Raw genomic sequence first — 24,594 nt, 5'->3', positions numbered from 1 at the left:
GTCTCGAAGCACAAGGAGCCAGAAGAGCTTGGCCGGACAATCCCGAGCTCTGGACACCTTGTCCTCAGCACCGGGAACCCGTTTGCTTCTCCAGGCCCTGGGCACTGCTCCCGTGCTGCTCATGCAATTACACACAGACACAGAGCTACCTGCTCTGTCTCAACCCTCTTCAGCACTGAACAGCACAACACAGTAACATGTTCTCTTCAGTACATGGTCTAATTATTAATAGTCCTGCAAAGACTCACATTCAAAGCACACACAAAAACCCCAAACCCTGGTACAAACCTTGCATCAACACAAAATGCATGTTGCTCTTCAGAAACACAGGGCAGCACTTTTGGCCAATGCTTTTTCCTATAAGATCTTTCAAAGGATTGCAAAAGTGACATTGTTTGGCAACTTCTTCAAGGAACAGACAGGAGAGGCTTCTGAGTTTTTAAAGATTTATTGGTTTGCTTTCACTTTCCTTTTGGCATCCTTACACTTCACCCAGCATTCCAGAAAATCGTGAAAATCCAAAATAATATCAGGGGAAGTTTCTGAATTCATTCATGTTTCTCCCAAAGACTTTCTTGACATACATACAAGTGACTGGTCCTATGACATACAGAGACGCAGTGGCTTCCCTCACTGGACATTACAAGACAACGTTATAGACTCCACTATACTAAAACACTTCTGTTGCCTGGTAATTACAAAGCCTGAAGCTCTTCTAGAGGCTTTTCCCAGTGCAACTTCATTAGGTTCCTCTCTGCCCAACTCTCGAGCCTCTCCAGGTCTCACTGAAGGGCAGCAGAGCCTTGTGGTGCCTCAGGCCCTGCTCCCAATTCTGTCCCATCAGCAAACACTGAGGGAACACTCTGTCCCTTCTGCCAGGTCACTGGGGAATAAGGCAAACAAGGCTGGGCCCAGCACGGTGCCCTGAGCTCACAGCTACCTGAGTTTGGAGCTCCCCTGTCCACTTCTCTGCCCCACTGTCCCTGAGCTGCCTCAGGGGCCTGTTATGGGAGGCAGGGACAAAGCCTTGCTGAAGTCCCAGCTGGCAACAACCACTGCTCTCCCCTCACAAGCCCAGCCAGTCACTGCAGCACAGGTGGCTATGGGATTGGTCAAGCATGGTTTCCATTCCTGTTATTCCACAGGCTTAGAGATGGCATCCAAGAGGAGCTGTTCTGTCACCTTTCTGGGGATGGAGCTGAGGCTGATGGCCCTGCAGTTTCCTGGCTCTTTCTTGGTGCCCTTTTGCAAGACTGCAGTGATGTTGGCTTTCCTCCACTGCTCATGCCTCTCTCCAGGGCTGTCTCCTTCCCTGACCTGCTGGCAGAGCACCCTGTGCCAGAGGCAGGAGCAGAGATTTCCCTTGGCCCCAAAAGGGAACACTGGGCTCAGGCCGAGTGTCAGTGTGACCTGACAACGGGAGGAGAAGGCATGAAGGAGCAGAGCTCACTCAGGGCTGAGCAGGCAGTAGAGCCCTCGTGGCTCTGGGCTTGCTCTGCAAGCTCCTTGGCCTCTACTTTCTCCACAGAGAGAGAGGAACAGCACCTCAAAGCGACCAGGAAACCCGGCCATGGAGCGAGGCTGGGGCTCTGACACCTCAGGGAAACCGGACACGGAGCGGGACTGGGGCTGTCAGCCCTCAGGGAAACTGGCCATGGAGTGGGGCTGGGGCTGTCAGCCCTCAGGGAAACTGGCAATGGAGCGGGGCTGGGGCTGAGACACCTCAGGGAAACTGGCCATGGAGTGGGGCTGGGGCTGTGACACCTCAGGGAAAGCGGCCATTGAGTGGGGCTGGGGCTGTGACACCACAGGGAAAGCGGCCATGGAGCGGGGCTGGGGCTGTGACACCTCAGGAAACCGGCCATGGAGCGGGACTGGGACTGTGACACCTCAGGGAAACTGGCCATGGAGTGGGGCTGGGGCTGTCAGCCCTCAGGGAAACCAGCCATGGAGTGGGACTGGGGCTGTGACACCTCAGGAAACCGGCCATGGAGCGAGACTGGGACTGCCAGCCCTCAGGAAACCCGGCCATGGGGCTGGGGCTGCAGCTGTGACACCTCAGGGAAAGCAGCCATGGGTGTGGCTTGGCCTTTGACACCTCAGGGAACTCACCATGGCAGCCACCTCCAGGGGTTTTGAAGTACTTGTTTCTTGGTTTAATGCCCTTCCAAGATCAATTTTCCTGATCCTTATCCATGTTTTGGACAAGTATTGCCTCCTGAACAGGCCACCTCCTGGATGTGCAATGATTCCATCTGATCCAGCTGTGCCTCTTCCTTTCTCAAGGGATGGACAGAGGGGCTCTATTGAAGGTGGCATTTCCTGCAGGAAGGGAGGCGATGCCAGACACAGCCACAGGAGGTAGTTGCTCTGCTTCTGGGCCTGAGCCCTGCTGAGGCTTGAGCTGCCCTCTCTGCTGCTTGGCACTGCGGGCACAGCCCGGATAAGATGGGCACAGCCCAGAGGAATTGTCCCGAGCAGGCTCAGGGCACTCGGGTACTGAGCTGTCCTGCTGGGCTCCCTCCGTGGGAGACATGTCCCGAAACCTGGGAGCAGCTGCACAGGGTGCCCGTGGTGGAGAAAGGGCAGAGGGGGAGAGCAAGGCTCCAGTGTGTCCTGAGAGGGCCTGGCTATGTGCCCGTGGGCTGTGGGAGCTGTTCCATGGGCAGGTGGGCAAGCAGGAGGGAGGGACGGAGGTTGGGAGCGACAGCTGTGGCACTGCAGATTTCCCCAAGCATTTAGTGAGGGTTTCCTGTGTGGCAGGGAGAGAGCCCCAGGGCCCTGGGCTGCTCCAGCTGCCCCTCCAGGCATGTTGGACAGCACCTGCAAAGAGCGTACAGAGTGACCAGGAGCCACAGGCTTCCACAGCCTTACCCCACCCCCTTGCAGTCCCCAATTCCCCAAGGGAGAAGGAGATCCCAACACACCATGGAAATGGTTCTGTAGCATCTGTGATCCCTCCTCGACTGGGATCATGACTTGGATTACTTGGAAATGCTGGTGAATGGTGCTTTGAAGACCTTGTCAGATGTTGGAGGCATGTTCTGAATGTACCTTTCCTGACAGAATAATCTGTGTCAGTATGCCAAGAGCTTACCATGAGCCAGTTCCCTTAAATTTCACTGAAGGTAGATCAGTTCTGGAAACCTTACCCTGCTCCCTTCTGGAGCCCTGAGGGATCCCACAGGATCACTGTCAGTGGGAGGAAGGGGCATTTAGCTGTCCATCCTCCTCCTGTGTGCAATGCCACTGTGTCCTTCTGTGTGCTCTGTGCAGCCACAGAGAAGAGCAGAGAGGGAAGGCGCTGGGCCCAGGGCTGTGCCTGGGGGCTGAGCCTTTCTCATCTCCTTTGCAGCCCCCAGGGAGCCCGAGCTGCTTCTGCTGCCACTGCTAAGCCCTGGCCCTGCCTGGGGCTGGGTTTCAAGCTGCTGGCTGCTCCAGGGAGTCCTTTCTGCCCCGACTGCCCCACAAGGGGCTCCTTCCATCCCAGTGTGGGGCCACTGCAGGCACGAGGTCCCCCTGGCCCTGCTCCTGAGTGGAAGGCAGAGCCAAGGGAGTGCCTTGGAGGGCACCAATCACCCAGATGCCCTCACTGCCACTCGGGCCTGAAGGAGAATCTTCAGCAGTGCCATTGGAGCTGTTGTGTCCTGCCTTTCTTTGCAGCTGAGCCTGTTGCTAAAGGTGATCTGGCTTCCCAGCCCATGTTCAGGATTGAGCCTCTGGGAGAGGGTGAGGGTACGCCAAGGCCTTTCCCCTGTGAGACCTGCCAGCTCAGAGCCCAAAGCTCGGCCAGGGGGGCATCGCTGCAGGTGCCAGGACAGAGCCATGCATGTGTGTGCCCTCACCCTGCACGATCCACTCACAACTTCTGCTCAGCACTGGCAGGTGTTTGAAGGACGGTGGGCCATGGCCCAGCTGAAAAAGCCCAGATGATTTGTTGATTTTATCCGATTTTGCATAAGCATGACGTTCTGAACATGCCATTAAAGAAATGGAGAATTTCTCCATCTTTTAAGGTGTACTTTTTGTTTCTCAAGTGATGGGCCAAAAGTTAGGACAGAAGGAGGTGTTTCCCCAACAAAGCAGAGGCCGATTGGCAGCCCCTGCTGCAGGAAGGAAGTCCGAGCCAAACACAGGCATGGGCACAGGCACAGAAGGTAATTGCTGTGCCAGGCTCAGCAGGGCTCAGCCATTGGCAGAGCTGTGTGGCTGCAGCTCTTCTTCTTCTACCAGGGCCTCCCTTGCACAGCCCGGCAAAGCTGGAGGTGCCTTTGGAGCTCGTTCACAGCCCTGGGGAAAGGGGACTCCTGCACCAACGTCCCTCCCGCTGCAGCTGCTCTGGAGCTGGCCCTGAGTGCCCAGAGGCCCAAGGCACAGGAGCAGCCCCGAGCGGGAGCCCTGCCGCGAGCCGAGGGCCAGAGCCAGCCTTGGCTCCTGACTGGACAGGGGCTGCACTGGGTCCTGACAGGGCCTGACTCTGTGCCCTGGGGCTGGGGGAGCTGTCACGGGGCAGGGAGGGCCAGGGCTGGCAGGGGCTGCTCAGGGATGGGTGTGGCCCGTGTCCCTCCAAGCAGCGACTGCCCAAAAAGCTGCGCTGCCCCCGGGCTCTCCTCCCGGCCTGCTGGGCTTTGTTGGGTGGCACAGCCTGTGCCACGGGGTGGCAAGGTCCCTGCAGGCCCCAGCTCTGGGGAAATGGAGAATGTCCTGCCCGCATCCACCGTGCTGCCAGCTCAGCAGTGCAGCACAGCAGGGGCTGACGATCCCCATCGCTCCCACAGGTGCAGCTGGAACCACAGCACATGTTCCTGATTCCCAGAAGGGCCTTGGAAGGGGTTTCTGTCAGGGAACAGGCTTCTGGCTAGGGTTACTGGCAGGCCTGCTTGTCTTGGAGCTGATCTTCATCTTATGCTCTGTCCGAAGTTGGACTTGCTGGAAGAGAAAAGAGTGAGTGTTTAGTTCACCTTTCCCTCAAACAGCTTCTTTTGAAAGTCTACGTCAGACAGAAAACATTCCCAGTGAGGTTGCAGTGTAGGGGTGGCCAGTCCTTGATTGTCCAAAGAACTCTGCTGAGGGTTCTGCTGCTGCCCAGAGCTTTCATTGGCCTCCTAATTGCTGGGCCCTGTCCTGGGGGGGCCCGCTGGGGCTGCAGCCAGTGCTGGCTCCCACTGAGGCTGCCTGGCCAAGAGCAGCCCCAGGGGCACTGGGCAGAGGCAAAGCACGGTGGGGAGGAGAAAGAGCAGGGACGAGATTGCCCTTGAAAGGCAGAGGCGCTCTGGGGCCCGCTCCTGGCCAGGGAGCCTGCCCAGAGCCGTGCCCTGCGGGCCGGGGCCTTGAGGGACAGCTGTGCAGCTGGGCCAAGCTGTGCCAGCAGCTCCAGCCGTGCTGGGGAGCCTTGCCAGCTCTGGGCCCGGCTGTGCAGGAGGCTCCCTGTGTGCCACTGGCAGCTGGGGCCCCAGCCACCTCTTCTTTCCACAGTTCCACCTCTGGACAGGAGTTTTAAGATGGTGGCTGCATGTCACACCCAAACAGCAGGAGCACCTCCTCCAGCAGTTAGAAGGGCCTGGGCAGCCCTGTCATGAGTTCTGAGAAGAAGACTGCAGAACAGCCATCGACAAGGAAATCTCCTATTCTCCTGGATATCCCACTGCCACCTCCTCTCCCCATGTATATCCCCAAGCTACTTCCATCTCTTTTTTAATCCTCCTCTGTCCTGTCCCGACTTCTTCTATAGACCCCAGGAGCAGCCCAGCACCCTCCTGCCCCTCCTGAGTCCAACATGTCCCTTCCTCTGCCCCTGAGACCCCTGGGCCTGCCCTCTTAACAACACTGAAGTTATCCCCGCTCTCTGCCAGGCTAGGTGATGGCCCTTTCTTTAGTTGCACTAAAGGGAAGGTGCCGTCACCCCAGTGTTTGGGTGGCAGCAGCAGCAAAGCCCGGCCGGCAGCACCACTGGCTGAGCTCCATGGCCAGGAGCAGCTGTGGATGCCCACGATGTCAGCAGGCAGGAGCCAGGCAGGGGCTGCTGTGACCAGCGGCGGGGTCCCGAGGGCTGGGGGAGCCCAGTGGGCAGGCAGCAGCATGGGGCTCCCGAGAAAAAGCAACCCCATTTTCTTAATTTTTCACTTTTAGATATTAGAAATTTGTAGAAATATTTCAAAATATTTTTTCTGTAGACAGACACCCCCAAATATTTCTTCCCAATTCCTATAGTACTTAAAGATTTTTTAAAGTAGTTTTAGAATCCAAAAAAATGACCTCATTTTGTCTTCAGTTTTCATTTTTAAAAATATTTAGAAATATCTCTTGTGTAGAGAAATCCTCATATGTTTCATTCCTTTTTCCACAACACATCTGTATTTTTGAAACTGGTTTTAGAGGTCTGGAAAATATTTTCCCCTTATACAATAAAAAATAAAATTGCATTTCACTGGTAATCTTTATTCTAGGAAGAAGTAAGACCCCTTCAGCCAGCCAGCCTGCTGCAGAGGCTCTTTTCCCACAGGAGCTTTGTACCTAGTCACAAGCAACATACATAAAACCTTTTCCCAGATATTTCCTGGGATTTATGACAAGCTCACGTCTTAATTTTCTCAGACAAATTTTGAGCACAGTGGGAATGTCTTCAAATTACCATCTTTGTTTGCTTCTGGTGGAACTCCCTCCGTTCTAGAGCAGGGCCTTCTCTCAGCTTCCTGCTGCGCCCGGGCTCTCCTCCCGGCCTGCTGGGCTTTGTTGGGTGGCACAGCCTGTGCCAAGGGGCAGCAAGGTCCCTGCAGGCCCCAGCTCTGGGGAAATGGAGAACGTCCTGCCCGCATCCACCGTGCTGCCAGCTCAGCAGTGCAGCACAGCACGGGCTGACGATCCCCATCGCCCCCACAGGTGCAGCTGGAACCACAGCACATGTTCCTGATTCCCAGAAGGGCCTTGGAAGGGGTTTCTGTCAGGGAACAGGCTTCTGGCTAGGGTTACTGGCAGGCCTGCTTGTTTTGCAGCTTATCTTCATCTTATGCTCTGTCCGAAGTTGGACTTGCTGGAAGAGAAAAGCGTGAGTGTTTAGTTCACCTTTCCCTCAAACAGCTTCTTTTGAAAGTCTACGTCAGACAGAAAACATTCCCAGTGAGGTTGCAGTGTAGGGGTGGCCAGTCCTTGATTGTCCAAAGAACTCTGCTGAGGGTTCTGCTGCTGCCCAGAGCTTTCATTGGCCTCCTAAATGCTGGGCCCTGTCCTGGGGGGGCCCGCTGGGGCTGCAGCCAGTGCTGGCTCCCACTGAGGCTGCCTGGCCAAGAGCAGCCCCAGGGGCACAGGGCAGAGGCAAAGCACGGTGGGGAGGAGAAAGAGCAGGGACGAGATTGCCCTTGAAAGGCAGGGGAAGGGAGAATGTTGCTTATCGGAAGAAGCCCCAAAGAGCGGCTGGAAGGGGTGCTGCCTGATCAAGGACCCCCGAGAAGCGGAGGGAGGGCGTATCGGCTGATGGGGTGTCTTGAGGAGCGGCTGGGGAGAGTGGGGGTGTCCCTTAGTGGGGAGGAGCAGCCGGAGCGCTTGCACGGTCCGGTGGTGGGGAGGCCAGCGGGGCAGTCGGAGTAGGCTCAGCCCGGCCGGTGGGCACGGCTCACCCTGCCCGCCCGCAGGACCACGGCGCAGTTCCTGTTGGAGGCGGACCTGCACGGGCTGCTGAAGCTGGACACGCTGATCCCGAACGCGCCGCCTGCGCCATGGCAGCGCAAGGCCAAGGAGAGCGGCCCCGGGCCCAGCCCTGTTGGCGTGTCCCCCATAAAGCCGGCATGTCGCTCCCACAGCCCCAGCAAGACGCCATCCAAGACACCCGGTGAGCGCCGGCCACCGGCGGCAGAGGTTGAGTGCGGGAGCCTGGCCCAGGCTGCTTGTCCGTAGCCACGGGGCTCTGGGCTCCCTGCCACGCTGCCCTACCGGCTGCTGCTCAGGCAGGAGGAGGTGGGCTGTGCTCCTGACAGCCACCCACCTCCTTGCCAGCATGAGGGGCAGAGCTCTGAGCACTGGGGCTGGCCAGCTGCTGTTCGGCCAGCTGAGCCTTGCTGGCACAGCTGTATGCTAGGACGAGTGTGGGCAGGACTGTCAGCTGACAGCTTTACATCCTGTGAGTGTTTTTGTATCTTCCCCTTATCTCTGGACTCTGGAATTGTTGCACTAGACCCAAGGAGTTGCACCACACAGTCCCTAACCAACTTGGTGGCAGGGAGGAAAATATAAGTTAGTTGGGACTGGGTGGCATGAGACCTCAGAGTCCTACTTGTCTGGTGGGTGTGATGTGGAAGAGTGTTGGGTTTGCTCCCGTGAAAGCTCAAATACAGGCTGTTAAATAGCTGTAAGACAATATTTTCATATGTGAATGCAGGTAAATCTGGATCCAAAATTCAAAGCACCCCCACAAAGGCTGGGGGGGATCGCTACATTCCCAAACGCAGCACTATGCAGATGGAGATGGCAAATTTCCTCCTAACCAAAGAGAATGACCCTGCTGAGGATTCCCCTACCAAGAAGGTGAGCATGTTGCTAAGTTACAATTACTTCAATAACTGCTACGCCTTCCTGCCCCTTTACAGAGCAGTGAACAATAGGTTCTATCAAGGGGGCACACGGCACTGACAAGTCCCAGCCATCACTACTTGCAGCTCTGGGCTTCAGGAGCCTAGGATGAGACTGAAGCTGTAGAGACTGCCATGCACTCGAAGCCTATGCTGCTTCTGGTAGCAAAATTTAGCTTTTGACTAACGAGGCTTTAAAATGTAGCAGGCAACAAAAACACAAAGCTGTAAGCCTATGCAAAGTGAAACTGCTGGTGGTAGCTATTCTAGGACAAGGTCTCCACAGGGAACACTTCTGGAATGTTTTACACTGTGTTCTGAAATCTGTTTATGAAGCATTTGGTCGCTTTGTGGCTGTGGCTTTTCCCTCTGGCAATGACACTGAATTTGCCATTGTTTGAAAATGTGAGCAGGACAATGTATGAAAGTCTGAGGAAAACTGCTTTGACCTGCCTCTGTGTGACTGACCCTTGCAGCACAGTCAAACATCTTCAGATTCTAAGAGAAGGGGACTTAGGTGTCTGTTTAAATTGTAGTGTGGGAATTGTTTTAAATGCATTGCACTGAGGGTGATTTGTCTCTGTAGGAGCAACAGAAAGCCTGGGCAGTGAATCTGAATGGTTTTGATGTGGAAGAGGCAAAGATCCTCCACCTCAGAGGAAAACCACAGAATGCTCCAGAAGGTATGATACAGGCTCCGTGTGAGCTGAATCAGCAGGAGGGATCAGGTCAGGGGAACAGCAACACAGAGGCTCTGTGTGTGGTCACAGGAGAAATCAACTGGTTTCTGAGAGCTGTACAGGCTGGAGTCTCCTTTCTTAAGGTTCCTGAGGTCGAGGGAGGGCATAACAGTTAAAGTGAATTTATTTAGGAGAGTTGCTATGACTGCCAGTTGGTCACCTGTTACAGGGCTTGCAAGGGTCTTCAGGGTGGAGAGAGAGATGAGAATCTTGACCTCATGTTCAGAAGGCTTGATTTAATATTTTATGATTTATATTACATTATTACTATACTAAAAGAAATAGAAGGAAAGTTCTCAGAAGCTAGCTAAGCTAAGAATAGGAAAAGAATGAATAAACAAAGGGCTGTGTCTCAGCAGAGGGTGAGACCCAGCTCCGCTGTGAGTGGTCAGTAAATCCAAACATTCACCCAAGACTGATCATGCATCCACCTGTTGCATTCCCCAGCAGCAGATAACCATTGTTTACCTTTTGTTGCTGAGGCCACAGCTTCTCAGAAGGGGGAAAAATCCTAAAGAAAGGATTTTTATGGAAAGATGTCGGTGACAGCTACCGGTACTGCAGGTTCCAAACGTTCATGAAGTCTGTAAGAGCATCAAAGCCTCTGCTGTGCACTTTCTAGCTTAAACTGCAACTAAATATAATGGGATTCAAAAACCCAAGTGTTTGTTAAATTTGTTTCCATGAATGAGGAAATTGTAGCTCACCCCTGCTCAGCAGTTCATTCTGCCAGTGATTTTAGTGCACTGCAGGCTTGTGAGTGTTTCTCTTAGGACTTTATTTTCACTCCAAGGGATTCCTAGTTGGGTGAGCAGCACTCAGCTGGGAGGAAACTAACTCAGGTTAACAAACCTGTTCCCCTGCACACAGACTATCAGAATAACCTGAAAGTGCTCTACAGTCAGAAAATGGCACCTGGATTGAGCAGGAAGAAGAGCAGATATATTCCCTCAAAGCCAGAACGGGTCTTGGATGCACCAGAGATATTCAACGACTACTGTAAGTAGGCTACAAGTGTGGAGAGTATTATTAATAATTGGTTAGCTGAGAAAGGCCACACTGATATAACGCCACTGGTTAAGCTGAAGGAGAAAAGTCAGCAGTCAGCAAGCTGAAGGGAAGAGTCAGCAGTGACCTTGCTGCAACATGAGGATAGGGAGTTGAGATTAGTCCTGAATATATCCTAAGAATATGTAGAAAGTATCAAAAGTAGAACCATAGGAATGTAGAAGTAGGCGTAGGTGCTGATATGTAAGCTGACCGATCCTGAGCTCAACTTTTGCAATATGTATGAAGCTCATTATTAACTGTATTTAACCCGCCGTACTGATCAATAAAATTGAGCCTGTGATGATCAAACTGATGTCCTGGTTCCCTTCCGCCGACAAATGGTGGAGAATGCGGGCATAACCGAATCTCTGCCCTTTTTCTCGGATTAAAAGAAAAAGGGATTACGCCACGGTCGAGGAAGTTGGATTTCGGTCCTTGCAGCTGGGATGGTGCCGGAATTTGAAGCACCCTTAAGGTTCACAACTGTGACTTAAGCCAATACGTGTCCGCCGGAGCCTGGAGAGCTGCAACAGCGCGCGCTGATTAATAGGTATGGATAGGCAAGCGGCATATGATTTATTTACTGCCTATTTAGAGCGGCGTGGGATAAAAGGGATAGATTTAAAAAAGGAGTTACCAGAGTTATTAGCTTATGGCCATGCTAAGGGTATCTTTTCTAATCCTCATACAGTTCATGAGCTAGCAGAGTGGAAGATGTTTGGGGAAATATTGTGGGATACAATACTAGACGATGATAAGTCAGCAAAGAAATTCGGGAAGTTATGGCGGGTGGTGTATAACACATTACTTCAGCAGGTCTCTGAGAGAAAGGCAGCAGAAACGGCAACAGAAGCTCATAAGAGGAATATAGGGTATGGTCATGAAGATGATCCCCTGGCACCTTCTGTAACTAAGGTACTTATGCCTAAGAGTCCCCAGCAAAGTGGTGTGGAGGATTTCTCTATAGGCGCAGTGGAACCGTCTGCACCTTTCCTGTCAGAGGGGGAGGGCGAGTCGGATGGTGGAGGTAGGAGCAAGCCAGCTTTGCCTCCGCCACCAGCTTCAAGCGGGTCGGATGGTGGGGGTGGGAGCAAGCCAGCTTCGCCTCCGCGGCCAGCCTTGCCTCCGCTGCTTCCCCCGAGTGAGCCGGCTCCAGCGGGGGGGCTGATTGCACCCGCAGGCCGGCTCCGCTTGAGTCGGCTCTGGTTCCACTGTCAGCTCCAGCGGGGAAGCCGCTTCCCCCGCGCGAGCCAGCCCCTGCTTCACTGCCTTCCCCGTGCGAAACCTCGGTGTCTGCACCGAAGCGCCAGCAGCATAGCACCCTTAAAGAGCCAGATCCCATCCCAGGGGCGCACCGTGATCCATGGGGGGAGATGGCTAAACAGAGGAGGGAAGCTTGGGCTGCTTTGGCGAAAGAAGTAATGCAAATGGGGGATGGTGAGGCGGTGGAAGTAGCTTCTAGTCTTGCATGTCCAGTCACATACACACCAAAGTATGATGCACAGAGAAACCTTACGCATAATATAGCAGAATATACTCCCTTAGATTGGAAGCTGTTAACTCAGCTACGTTCTACGGTTAGTCAGTTTGGAGTAAAAAGTGAACCTGTTAGGCAAATGTTAGATTATCTTTTTAATACTCAGGTTTTATGTCCTAATGATTTAAGAGGAATAGTTCGGTTGATATTCACTCAGCATCAGCAGTTATTGTTTAACGCCCATTGGCAAGCGTTGGTAAATGAATCGGTTGCTGTACAACGAGCCCAGGGAGACCCATTACATGGAGTAACAGTAGAGGAGCTGATGGGCTTAGGGGCATATTTGCGTACAGAGGCACAGATGATATCGGGAGCAGATAAACTTAGAGAGTCTATGTGGTTAGTGCGTGCTGCAATAGATATGGTTAAAGAGCCAGGAGGGTTACCGGCTTATATGGGCATTAAACAAGGTAGAGAAGAATTATTTGGAAATTTTATCGATAGAACAACTTCACAGGCATTTATAGCAGAAGCCTTAAAGGAATTAGGATTAGGGTTACAAAAGCAAGCAGAGTCCACTCAAAATCAGGTGTTAGCTGCTCTTGCTTCTCTCCGAAATGGCTCACTGGCATTCACGCAAGGAGGCTGGAGACCATTCATCACACAAGTTGCCGCCGTGACATCGGAGACACCAGCAGCTGCCGTGACATTGCTGCTACCTTCTGTCTGCAACCCGCAACAACCGGGAGCCTCGGCTTGGACTTACCAGCAGCAGTAGACGTCGCACTAAGGACGAACCGGCCTGAGAGGATACCCACTGGAGTAAAGGGTCCTCTTATATTAAATGGACGAACATGTGGAGCATTATTGCTGGGACGTTCCTCTATAACTATGTTGGGATTATTTGTTTTGCCTGGTGTTATCGATGCGGACTTTACAGGGGAAATACAAATTATGGCTTACACCCTTTATCCTCCGATTAAAATTACAAAAGGACAACGCATTGCTCAATTGGTACCACTGTCACAAATGACATCAGGAATGCAATCATTTACTGGGCAAGCACGGGATGAAAAATGTTTTGGCTCTACTGGTGTTACACTTTTAACTGTGGATTTACAAAATAGACCAAAGCAAAAGGTTGAAATTACCTATGGGCATCAAAGCATAACCCTTTATGGATTATTGGATACAGGAGCAGATACTAGCATCATTTCTCCAGAAGCATGGCCACAACATTGGCCTCTATTTCCTTCATCAAACATGCTCACAGGAGTGGGAGGATTTACATTGGCAAGCAGGTCGCCATCTTTGTCTGTGTGCATTGAGAATCAACAAATATCTGCTGTGTTTTCAATTGTTCAACTGCCTCCTACAGTTTCCTGCTTAATTGGAAGGGACATTTTAACACAATTGGGAGTGGTGTTAACTAATCAGCACCCTTTGGGGTAATTGCCATTGCTTGGACTTTCCCCATTCCACTCACCTGGAAAACGGATACACCGGTGATGGTTAAGCAATGGCCATTAAAAGGGGAGAGTCTTATGCATGCCCATGAATTGGTACAGGAACAATATACAAAGGGACACCTACGACTGTCCACAAGCCCTTGGAATACACCTATTTTTGTAATCAAAAAGAAATCAGGGAAATATCGTTTGATACATGATTTGAGGGCTGTAAATGACCAAATGGAACCAATGGGGGCCTTACAGCCTGGTCTTCCAAATCCAGCTATGATTCCAGAACACTGGCCACTTTTAATTATTGACCTAAAGGATTGTTTTTTCACTATTGGCCTGCATCCTGATGACATGAAGAGATTTGCTTTTACTTTACCAGCAATAAATCGTGGGGAACCAGATAAAAGATTTGAATGGACATCTCTTCCGCAGGGCATGCGCAACTCTCCCACTTTATGTCAGCTTTATGTTGATGCAGCATTACAGCCACTACGTCGTAAATGGCCAGCAACTATAATATATCATTGCATGGACGATATTTTGTTTGCACAGCAACAGCCATTCTCCTCTTTACAGATTAACACCATTAAAAATACTCTTGCTGCATATTCACTTGTTATTGCTGCAGAGAAAATTCAGACTACAAAGCCCTGGAAATATTTGGGATGGACTTTGATGGATCAAATAGTGATACCACAAAAATTGGAATTACAATTGGACATTAAAACTCTACATGATGCACAGAAGTTGCTGGGAGACTTACAGTGGCTGAAGCCTATTGTGGGAATACCAAATCACTTATTAGAAGCCCTACGGCCTTTGTTAAAAGGTGTGGACCCTACTACTCCTGTACACCTGACAAAGGAGCATCGTCTTGCCTTGCAGCAAATTAGTAACTGTGTACAGCAAGGGTATGTGTCTCGTCGACAACTCGACCACCCCATTGACCTTACTATCTGGAATAGCCCTTGCCACTTGCTTGGTGCTCTCTCTGAGTTGCAAAAGAAAACGGGGGAGATACGGGTATTGGAATGGTTATCACCACCACTACAGCATAAGAAAACAATATCTTCAAAAATTGAACAATTGGCTGCATTAATCAAAAAGGGGCGTCTCAGAATTCTTGAAGTGGATGGTAGAGGACCTGCTACTATTAGATTACCTATGGAAAAAGAAACCTTGGACTGGTACTTGATTGATTCAAAGAATTTACAAGAAGCATTATTGATGTCACCTGCTAAAGTGGAGACTAGTAAATTAGTGCCTAGAGTTTTGCAATGGATGACAGAATGGAACTGGATCACTCGACCTTTGAGAGAAGAAAACCCCATAGAAGGAGCTATTACAGCTTTTACAGATGCAGGAAAGAAATCAAGGCGTGCTGCTGTTACCTGGCAAGAAAAAGGACAATGGAAGCATCAACTCCTCACAGCAGACCCTGCAGATAGCTTACAAACTTTGGAATTGTTAGCAGTAGTATGGGCGGTGTCCAACTTACAGGAGCCTTTAAATGTGGTCACAGACTCTATGTATGTTGCAGGAGTAGTCAAACGAATAGAGGAAGCAGCAATTAAGGAAGTGAATAATAAAGGATTGTATGAGTTACTGATACAGTTAAGGAAGGCTTTACGGGTAAGAGCAAACGGTACCCTTAAGCAGTATATTGACAAACATCAAGATTTGACAGATCCACAAGCATGTTTGGCTAAGGTTTTGTATGTGATTAATCATTTATGCATTTTTGGGGAAGATGATACCCCCCCTGCAATGAAACATCATCCGAGGTCAGGTCAGGAAAATACTAAGGAAACAGAGGTCTTGGTTAAGTATAAGAACCCGAGTACAGGATTATGGGAAAAACCTGCAAAAGTATTATATTGGGGTCGGGGGTATCTTTGTGTTTCCTCACCTACAGGGCCTTTGTGGGTGCCTGCTAAGTGGACTAAACCTGTTTTTGATGCAGCCTCTGGTGGATCGCCTTACGGAGGAGGACAGGGAGCGACTGGGGAAGAAACTGCTTCTAGTCCTACAACCACTACTGTTACAATTGAAGGGGTACTCGGAAGCGGTGGACAGAGCACTGACACGTCACTACCAGACAGCCCAGGAGTTGATTGGTTTCATTGACTCATTATCAACTTTTCACTTAACAGATCCAGCGAAACTACATTGCCTTGACTGTCACAATCCACATTGTGCTGCCTGGATAGCTCTACGTTGTGGGGGTTGTAAAAGAACTTTTTGGATAGAACAATCATTATTACGAGATTTGTGGTGTCATACTTGTGAACACGAGCATACGTGGGGAAAAAGCTGGCAAGATGAATTAAGGAGACAAACGGGGCAAAACGCATATATAGCTTTAAATCTTTATGAGTCTCCTGAACAGAAGGTTCTTGCTTATTATCGATGGGAAATACAATGTATTGTAAATAGAATTAAGGTTCAAAGTAAATCACGTATAGTTTCTATAAGGTGTAGGAAATTAGTGCCTTTAACACAGCATTCAGTTGTAGGACCCTTCCAAGGGGATCCTGATAGAGCATTAGATTGCTGCATTGACAAGTTGCAAAAATTAAGTTTGAAAGTGGCAGGACCAGTGAAATTAGGAGCAGCAAGATTGAAGACAGATAAGAAAAAGAAGGCAAAAAAGGGAACGGTCTCATTTGAATAGGGGTATCAGTGATTGCTAATTAATTTTCTATGTTTAGAACACTTTTACTGTTGTGGGACCCTCAGGAAGATATAGTTGTTGAGGAGGATAACGAACAAGAACTACGATTACGAAATAAGATACGCCTTGTGTTAAAGAAAGACCTTGAGCTGTTAGCCTCATATAGTAAAAAAGCTGAAGAGGCTTTGAGACCACCACCATTGAATTGGTTGCTTTGGATTGAAGAACCACAATTTTATACTGTTCCTTTCTTATACTCACTTCCTTGTTATGTTTGCAAAAGGGATAATGATAAATGCAATGCATGGGTAGCTTTGCATTGTGCAGATTGTAATCAGGTTTATTGGTATCCACAGAGGTCATTGGGATATTTATGGTGTACATCTTGTTTTGGAAAGTGGATTCGAAATCATATCTGGGTTAGAGCTCTTGAACAAAGTACTGGCCTGCCAGGACGGACAGGATTACAGCTCTTTGAGAGTGCAGAACAAGTGATTATAGCATATCTTAGGTGGAAGTTACAGGAAAACCTTAGAATATTTGAAATTACTAAAGCCTCACGCATCATAGCAGCTCGCTGCAAAGCTGATTTGCCTTCAAACTTACCTCATGCTATACCTGTGAGCAAGGATGCTGATTTAGAATTAGATCAGTATATTCAAGAATTGACTCAGCCTTACAATAGACAATCTAGCAAACCAGGGAAAAGACAGCGAAGAAAGAAAAAACAACGTAAGCAGAAGGAAGAAAAGGAGAAGCAAAGCAAGCAGAAAGAAAAATGAGGTTTGTTTTTGTAATACTGCTCAATGCTGTAGCAAGTGAAGCAGTAGGAGTAACACACTTTAGTCAACCAAGGGAAAATTTATGGGTAACACTTGCTAATCAAACTAACCAATCATCACTTTGTCTTAGTCTTGGAGGAGTCACTAACCCATTTCGAACATGCCTGGTGGGACTTCCGGTGTGGTCTCCGGGAGAATTTTGCAGTTTGATAAACAATCAAACCTTATGTATGTCTAACATGTCAAACATCACATTGCCGGTGCAACAAGGGTATACTGCAGGTCAGAGTGATGGCTATCGTCAATGCTTACTAATCCAATCACTTAACACCTCTTTGCATTCTCCTCCTGAGGAATTGGATCTTTTTGGAAGTACAAATGCCAGCATATCTAACACTACAGCTGGTGGATGGTTTAGCTTCAAACTTTTGGGTGCTCAGAATTTAAACCAACCTAAAGAAACATGGGCCACCCTAGATTCATCCCTGAATGTGAGTGAATTCTCTCCACAGCATTACAGTCAATGTAACGGCACAAATATCACAGCACCAATGAAATTACCCACAGGAATATTTTTGATTTGTGGAGAAAGGGCATGGAATGGTATACCAGCTAAACCACAGGGTGGACCCTGTTTTTTGGGAAAATTGTCACTGTTTCACCCTAATGTGTCCTTGCTAATGCAGCTGAGTCAAAATTCAAACAGGAAAAAACGTAGCATACATGACTTAGACTGCAGCAAGATAGGAGATCCACGGTTTTGGGGCACATTCAAACAGGTGGTTGTTTCAACTATCTTACCAGGAGGATCTGCCAATAAAGCCATGAATTTAGCAAAACAATTAGGATGCTGGGCAAGGGATGAGCTGAACAAGACATCACAAATTCTAGACATGTTAACTGCAGATGTGCAAAGTGTTAACCATGCTGTTTTGCAAAATAGAGCTGCTGTAGATTTTTTGCTCTTAACACAAGGACATGGATGTGAAGAGTTTGAGGGAATGTGTTGCATGAATCTGTCTGATCATTCAGTGTCCATTCACACTAAGATAAAAGAATTACAACAGGGACTTCACAAACTTAAGGAAGAAGACGGTTTAGGAATTGACGAATGGCTTAAAGGCCTGGGACTCGGACCGTGGCTGAGGAACCTTGTGATCTATGCTATAGGACTGCTGAGTGTAATTTTACTGTTTTTGCTTATTTTGCCTTGTATCTTTAACTGTATTCAAAACATGGTCAGCCGTACAATAGCAAAAACATGGCAAACTAATCTCCTTGCTCAAGAAGAAAACGGGGGAAATGTGGAGAGTATTATTAATAATTGGTTAGCTGAGAAAGGCCATACTGACATAATGCCACTGGTTAAGCTGAAGGAGAAAAGTCAGCAGTCAGCAAGCTGAAAGGAAGAGTCAGCAGTGACCTTGCTGCAACATGAGGATAGGGAGTTGAGATTAGTCCTGAATATATCCTAAGAATATGTAGAAAGTATCAAAAGTAGAACCATAGGAATGTAGAAGTAGGCGTAGGTGCTGATATGTAAGCTGACCAATCCTGAGCTCAACTTTTGCAATATGTATGAAGCTCATTATTAACTGTATTTAACCCGCCGTACTGATCAATAAAATCGAGCCTGTGATGATCAAATTGATGTCCTGGTTCCCTTCCGCCGACAAGCAAGATATTAGGAAGGTTAAAGCTTAAGAATGGAGCTCTGTGTGTTGTGTTTTAAGGCTTACAAGCAGGTATTGTATTCGAAATAAGCAAGCATTGTTTTAAGCAAAGGTACGTGTGCTTATGGTGTGTGAAAAATTGTAAAAGTTTAGTAGTAATAAAATGGTTCTAAAAATAGTAATACAATTAGAGTAATAATAATTTGGACAATTTGAATTAGGACAATACGAGACAACAAATACAAAGAGTTACGGACCTCTGGGTACCTTTTTCTGGGCAGCATGAGCCCGAAAAAGGACCCCCGCTAACAAAGATTAACCCTTAAAAACAATAGCCCATCGCATATTCATGCACTTCATACATGATGCATAAATTCCATTCAAACACAGGATTCTGTCTGGTCAGTGTCAGCTTCTTCCTCTGAATCCTAACAGCACCTTCGAGGCAGGAAGAAGTTCGTTTCTTCTGGTAAGAGAGCAATAAATTATTTTTCTCTGAAAGATTCAGGTGTCCTGTGGCTGCTATCTCGCTGGAAGTCCTTTCTTTAAAAAAGTATCCTACGTGGCATCGTTTCTATTTTAACAATTTTTATAACCTAAAACTATATTTAACATGGTACTTAAGAGAATTAATACAGCATTACTTTCTAACACAACACATATAATATTCATTTAATATTTGCGAGAAGCCAATCATAAAATACAGGCATTTTCACATTTACCATATGTATTTTGGTGTATTGATTAGTAGTGCTGTATTAACAGTTTAATAATAAATGTAGTCTTGTAATTAAAAGGTAACTTTTGTAGTTAAAAGAAGAACTATGTCAGTGAGGTTTTTTTAAAGAAAGGAATGAGGCACTCGCATCAGATAGCAGCCACAGGACACCTGAATCTTTCAGAAAAAAGAATTTTTTGCTCTCTTACCAGAAGAAACGAACTTCTTCCCGCCTCAAAGGGGCTGTTAGGATTAGAAGGAAGAAGTTGATGATGGCCAGACAGAATCCTGTGTTTGAATGGAATTTATGCATCATGTATGAGGTGTATGAATATGCAACGGGTTATTGTTTTTAAGGGTTAATCTTTGTTAACCGGTGCCCTTTTTCCGGCTCGTGCTGCCCAGAAAAAGGTACCCGGACATCCATAATTCTTTGTATTTGTTGTCTCGTATTGTCCTAATTCAAATTGTCCAAATTATTATTACTCTAATTGTATTACTGTTTTTAGAACCATTTTATTACTATTAAACTTTTAAAATTTTAAAAACAAGTGATTGGCGTTTTTCACAGGAGTTGAGTCCCAAATATATTTTGGTGTCGCTGAGAGAGGTATTTTTAATTTATTTGATGAAGGGGGTACTTTTGGATCTCTCAGGAGTGCAAAGGGGAGCAGGGGAAGCGCTGAGTGCCTAGAGTGGGGGGATGCTGGAGAAAGGGGACCCTGGAACACCTGATGTAAAATTTCAATAGCGAATGTGAATTTTACTTCTATACCTTTTATTTTAAAGCAAGCACGCAGCGCTGGGTGGCTGGGGAGTCACTGCTCCACTCATAGCACACACAGTTCAGTAAATTATATATACTGTTTTTAAGCCTACAAAGCATTTTCCAATATGCTTGGTTAGTCCAAATTAGCAAATATCAATAAGCTGGGAGCAGTAATTTCACAATATTTCTAGGTGGTCATTGATTGCTATCCTTCTTGTGATTGTCTGGAGGGAGGCCTTGCACTGGTGTCTGCTACATGATTTGTCAAGTGCATCAAGCTTTTTATTATACATAAGCTTTTAATTGCTTTGTTACAATATCTCTTAGCTTTACCCCAACTTCCTCTATTTTATTCTAAGCATCAGTCGTCTTGCTGCCTCATCTCTTTTGCTCTACTATACTTCTTTGATTTTGATGCTTTATTTGTCTATTTGGTCAGAAAGTTTCAAAACCTTTCTTTGTGTCTTGTTTTGGACACAGCAGATAGAAGCATTTGCTGATTCCATTCCCAATTGGCACGTGTCACAAAAACAATTTCCACAGAATCAGGGGAGGGTGAGCCCTGGGACCCCCAAAACCCCCTCAGCATGCCTGAGCAGGACCCGGGAGAGGGGGAATGCCCAGGACCCACAGGCCCCCCATCAGCTGTGAGAAGAGGGACCCCCATAAGCCCAAAATAAGGACACTGGAAACGAGGCACTCCTGGGAGAGGTTTTTGGAATTCCTGATTTTTGGAGGTATTTCTGGCCACCAGACACTCAGTGACTTCTAGAGATGGACTTGGCCAGTGGGACCTTCAAAGCCAATGTCCTGGCTTAGGGCAATTTTGGGAGGAAAAGCTCTAAAGGTGTTTCCTGTAGAAGAGCAAAGTCAAGTGGCCCCTCCTCCAGCTGGTTCTGGAAAAGTATTTTCTTTGAGAGAAGTGGAAAAAAACTGTTTATTGAACAGGCAAAGCACTCACCAGCCCCAAAAATGAACAGTATTAAACAATAAAATCTCTTGCTGCTCCAAAAGAGATGACAAACTCACAAAGTCCCTCCGTGAGCTGTAGCATGGCTTGCTCAGTCTCTTATCAGTCTCTTATCAGTCTCTCTGGGGCTGGAAATGCCATGGCCCAGCCCCGGTGGGGCACAGGTGTGAGCACCTGGTGCTCTTCTGGGTGTTCAATCCAGAGCAGGTTTAGACAGGTCCAAAGAAAAGGATAAACCAAAAACCACAGTCCAGGGAGCTTCTCTTCCTCTGCTAGCTCAAACTGACTAACAGCAAAGGAGGGCTCTGTCCCGCTGTCTGTCCATCTGCAGACAAGAGAGGAGCAGGAATGTGGAGGAGTGAGAGAGGTTCTGAAAACAAACTCCGTGCTTCTTCTTCCTCCCTCTCTGCTCTCAGAACCAGTGTTAAAGGTGCAAAGCTTATTTCAGACAAATGGGGATACGAGCATCATAATTTCACCCCTGGGACCCCCAAAAGACCCTCAGACTCTGTAAGCAGGACCCGGGAGAGGGGGAATGCCCAGGCCCCACAGCCCCCCCAGCAGCTCTGAGAAGAGGGACCCCCATAAGCCCAAAGTGAGGACACTGGAAACAGGGAACTCCTGGGAGAGGTTTTTGGACTCCTTGATTTTTGGAGGTATTTCTGGCCACCAGACGTCCGGTGACTTCTAGAGATGGACTTGGCCAGTGGGACCTCCGAAGGCAATGCACTCACATCTTGTTTTTCCCCCAAATCAGGATTTCCCATTCCCAAACCTCATCTGGATGGAGAAGGCTGTGAGGAAGAGGAAGATGCCCCAGGGCACTGAGGCAGGTGAGAAGGAAGTCAGTGCCCCTTTTCCCCTCTGTCCTGCTCCGTCTCCCAGCCCAGCACGGCCCCAGCTGCAGCACAGCCCCACTGCTGATGCTGTCCAGCCAGGGATGCACTGGGGGGATCTCCTTCCCCTTCCCTGTGGCACGGAGGCAAATCCCAGCCTCTCCTTGTCCTTCCTCCCCCAGGGAAGGAGCTGAGGATGGAGACCAGGGAGGACAAATCCTCACAGCAGAACCTGGTGGAAGAGGCCATTTTGAGCAGCTCCAGGGCACAGGAATCCACTGGGGAGGAAAAGCCCCGGAGATCCTTCAAGAGGAGGGGCTGCAAACCCAGCCCAGGGTGCTCCGAGGAGGAGAGACTCAGCCTGTGCCTGGAAGGCAGCCAGAGATCTGGCCAGAGCGCTGAAGTGGTGGTCCATGAGCAGCTTGATGATGGCAAGAAGCCCCACCAGTGCTTGGAATGTGGGAAGAGTTTCGGCAGGAGCGACCACCTGCTCATCCACCAGAGGACCCACACCGGGGAACGGCCCTATGAGTGTAGGGAATGTGGGAAGTGCTTCAGGATCAGCTCCCACCTGACTGTCCACCAGAGGATCCACACCAATGAATGGCCCCACAAGTGTGGGGAATGTGGGAAGAGCTTCAGGATCAACTCCAACCTGATCGCCCACCAGAGGATCCACACCAATGAACGGCCCTATAAATGTGGAGAATGTGGGAAGGGCTTCAGGAGGAGCTCCAGCTTGAAACTCCACCAGATGATCCACACTGGGATACGACCCTTTGTGTGTGGGGAGTGTGGGAAGGGCTTCCGTGACAGCTGCCGCCTGATCATCCACCAGACAATGCACACTGGGGAGTGCCCCTACACGTGCTCAGAGTGTGGGAAGAGCTTCATTGAGAACTCCAGCCTGATTCTGCACCAGAGGATCCACACTGGGGAGAGGCCCTACAAGTGCAGGGAATGTGGGAAAAGCTTTAGGCAGAGCTGCCATCTGAATGCCCACCAGAGGATCCACACTGGGGAGAGGCCCTATAAGTGCAGGGAATGTGGGAAAAGCTTCATCGACCCCTCCGGCCTGAGTGTCCACCAGAGGATCCACACTGGGGAGAGGCCTTACAGGTGTGGGGAATGTGGGAAAAGCTTCAGTCAGAGCACTAGGCTGATTCTGCACCAGACGATCCACACCAGGGAGAGGCCTTACAGGTGTGGGGAATGTGGGAAATGCTTCAGGCAGAACTCTAGGCTGATTGCCCACCAGAGAATCCACACTGGGGAGAGATCCTATGAGTGTTCTGAGTGTGGGGAGAGGTTTCAGAGCCGATACCGTCTCCTCAAGCATCAGCAGATTCACACAGAATAGAGGCCCTTCTGCTGCCCTGACTGCAGGAAGGGCTTTTAGAAAAACTGCACTCTCGTCACCCACCAGTGGATCCACACTGGGGAGAGGCCCTGACAGTGTCCCAAGTGTGGGAAGAACTTCTCCCAGAACTCTGCCGTGACCCAACACCAAGGGAGGCAGCAGTAAGGGATGCCCAACAAGTGCCCTGTGTGCAGGAAGAGTGTTGCCTTGATTTTTAAAGATTTTCTGAGCCTTCTAATGTTTACATTCTTGTAGCAAACTTTCTCAAACACTTTCTGTAAATAACTTCTTGTTTGGCATTCTTTTATAGAAGAAGAAAAATATGATGGACTGTTAGTTTGTCCAGTGTCATTGGAGAGGTGGCACTTTCACCCTCCAATCCACGGTCGCTTTTAGAAAACTGTAAATGTTGGAGTCAGGAAATAAACTTCCCTTTTCTTCCCCTTGAGAGCAGCAGTGTGTGCGCTCGTGTTGTTTTGTGTCCTACAGTGACAGGAAGAGCTTTGAGTGCTGCTTCAACTCCATCGCCCATTGGGGACCCCCACTGGATGGTCCACAGTGACCCTCGCTGGGCGGAGACTTGGTCATCCATGATCCTGGTGATCCATGTTGGGAAGACACCTGGCTGGTGGTCCCCACATCTTCCTGGCTCTCCTTGGGCACTTGGACACGGCCAGAGAAAAATCCATTGGGATGCAAACAGACATCAGAATTTCATAGTGGACAGCACAGTTTTTTACTTTCGACCCCAAAACAGTCTCACCTTTTGCATCCAGTCATTGCTTCGAGTGGCATCCAGAATTCCAAATGGTGTTGGAGGTCTTTTCCAACCTGAATCATTCCATGAGTCTAATTCTCTCTGGCCCACCAGCATCTTCCACAGCCAAATGGTGATTGACTGGGGCAAAACCCAGGATTTTGGAGACAATGGAGTGGAAATCTTTCTAGAAAAGGTCCTTTCTACCCGCCCAGGCACACGGATACTCAGCCAGCATGGACACATAAATGCTTTTATTTTGGCCTTTATTTTCTTTCATTTTTCATTATCCTTCACCCAACATTGGGGTAAATATAAAGACATTCAACTAAGACATGGATGGTGACATTGTGGGACTTGGGTGGGGACATGGTAGGGATGGGGACAAGGACGTGGGTGGGGATATGGTGGGGATGGGGACGAGGACCTGGGTGGGGATGTGGTGGGGATGTGGACAAGGACCTGGGTGGGGATGTGGTGGGGATGGGGACAAGGACATGGCTGTGGATGGCGATATTGGGCATGGGGGGTGTCACAGATAGAGATGGTGACATGGGGCTCTATGGCCATGGATGAGGAAATGGGGGACATGGCCATGGATGGTGACACAAGTGGCCTAGAGACAAGTCCATGGGTTGACATGTCCATGCCATGGGGTGTCCCATGGCCAAGGACAACACATCCCCACCACCACCATGATACTGTCCCTTTCATGCTGCCATTTATTCCCTGCTCCTCCCCATTGTCACCCCACTGTGAACCCA

The 24,594-nt window shown here is 49.1% G+C and overlaps 1 protein-coding gene across 1 annotated transcript in view; it reads left to right on the top strand.

Moving 5' to 3' along the window:
- LOC134432889 (zinc finger protein 160-like) overlaps positions 1 to 23,523 on the top strand; it is an 88,268-nt gene extending 64,745 nt beyond the window's left edge. The window contains exon 3 of the mRNA XM_063181762.1: positions 22,152 to 23,523. Coding sequence (XP_063037832.1) covers positions 22,152 to 23,073 — 922 coding nt within the window. The 3' untranslated portion in view covers positions 23,074 to 23,523. The remainder of the gene's footprint in view (positions 1 to 22,151) is intronic.
- Positions 23,524 to 24,594: the final 1,071 nt, after the last annotated feature.

Source organism: Melospiza melodia (genome assembly GCF_035770615.1).
Source record: "Melospiza melodia melodia isolate bMelMel2 chromosome 7 unlocalized genomic scaffold, bMelMel2.pri SUPER_7_unloc_1, whole genome shotgun sequence".
NCBI lineage: Eukaryota > Metazoa > Chordata > Aves > Passeriformes > Passerellidae > Melospiza > Melospiza melodia.
The sequence above is the reverse complement of the archived record's forward strand: the minus strand, read 5'-3'. Positions and strand labels throughout refer to the sequence as shown.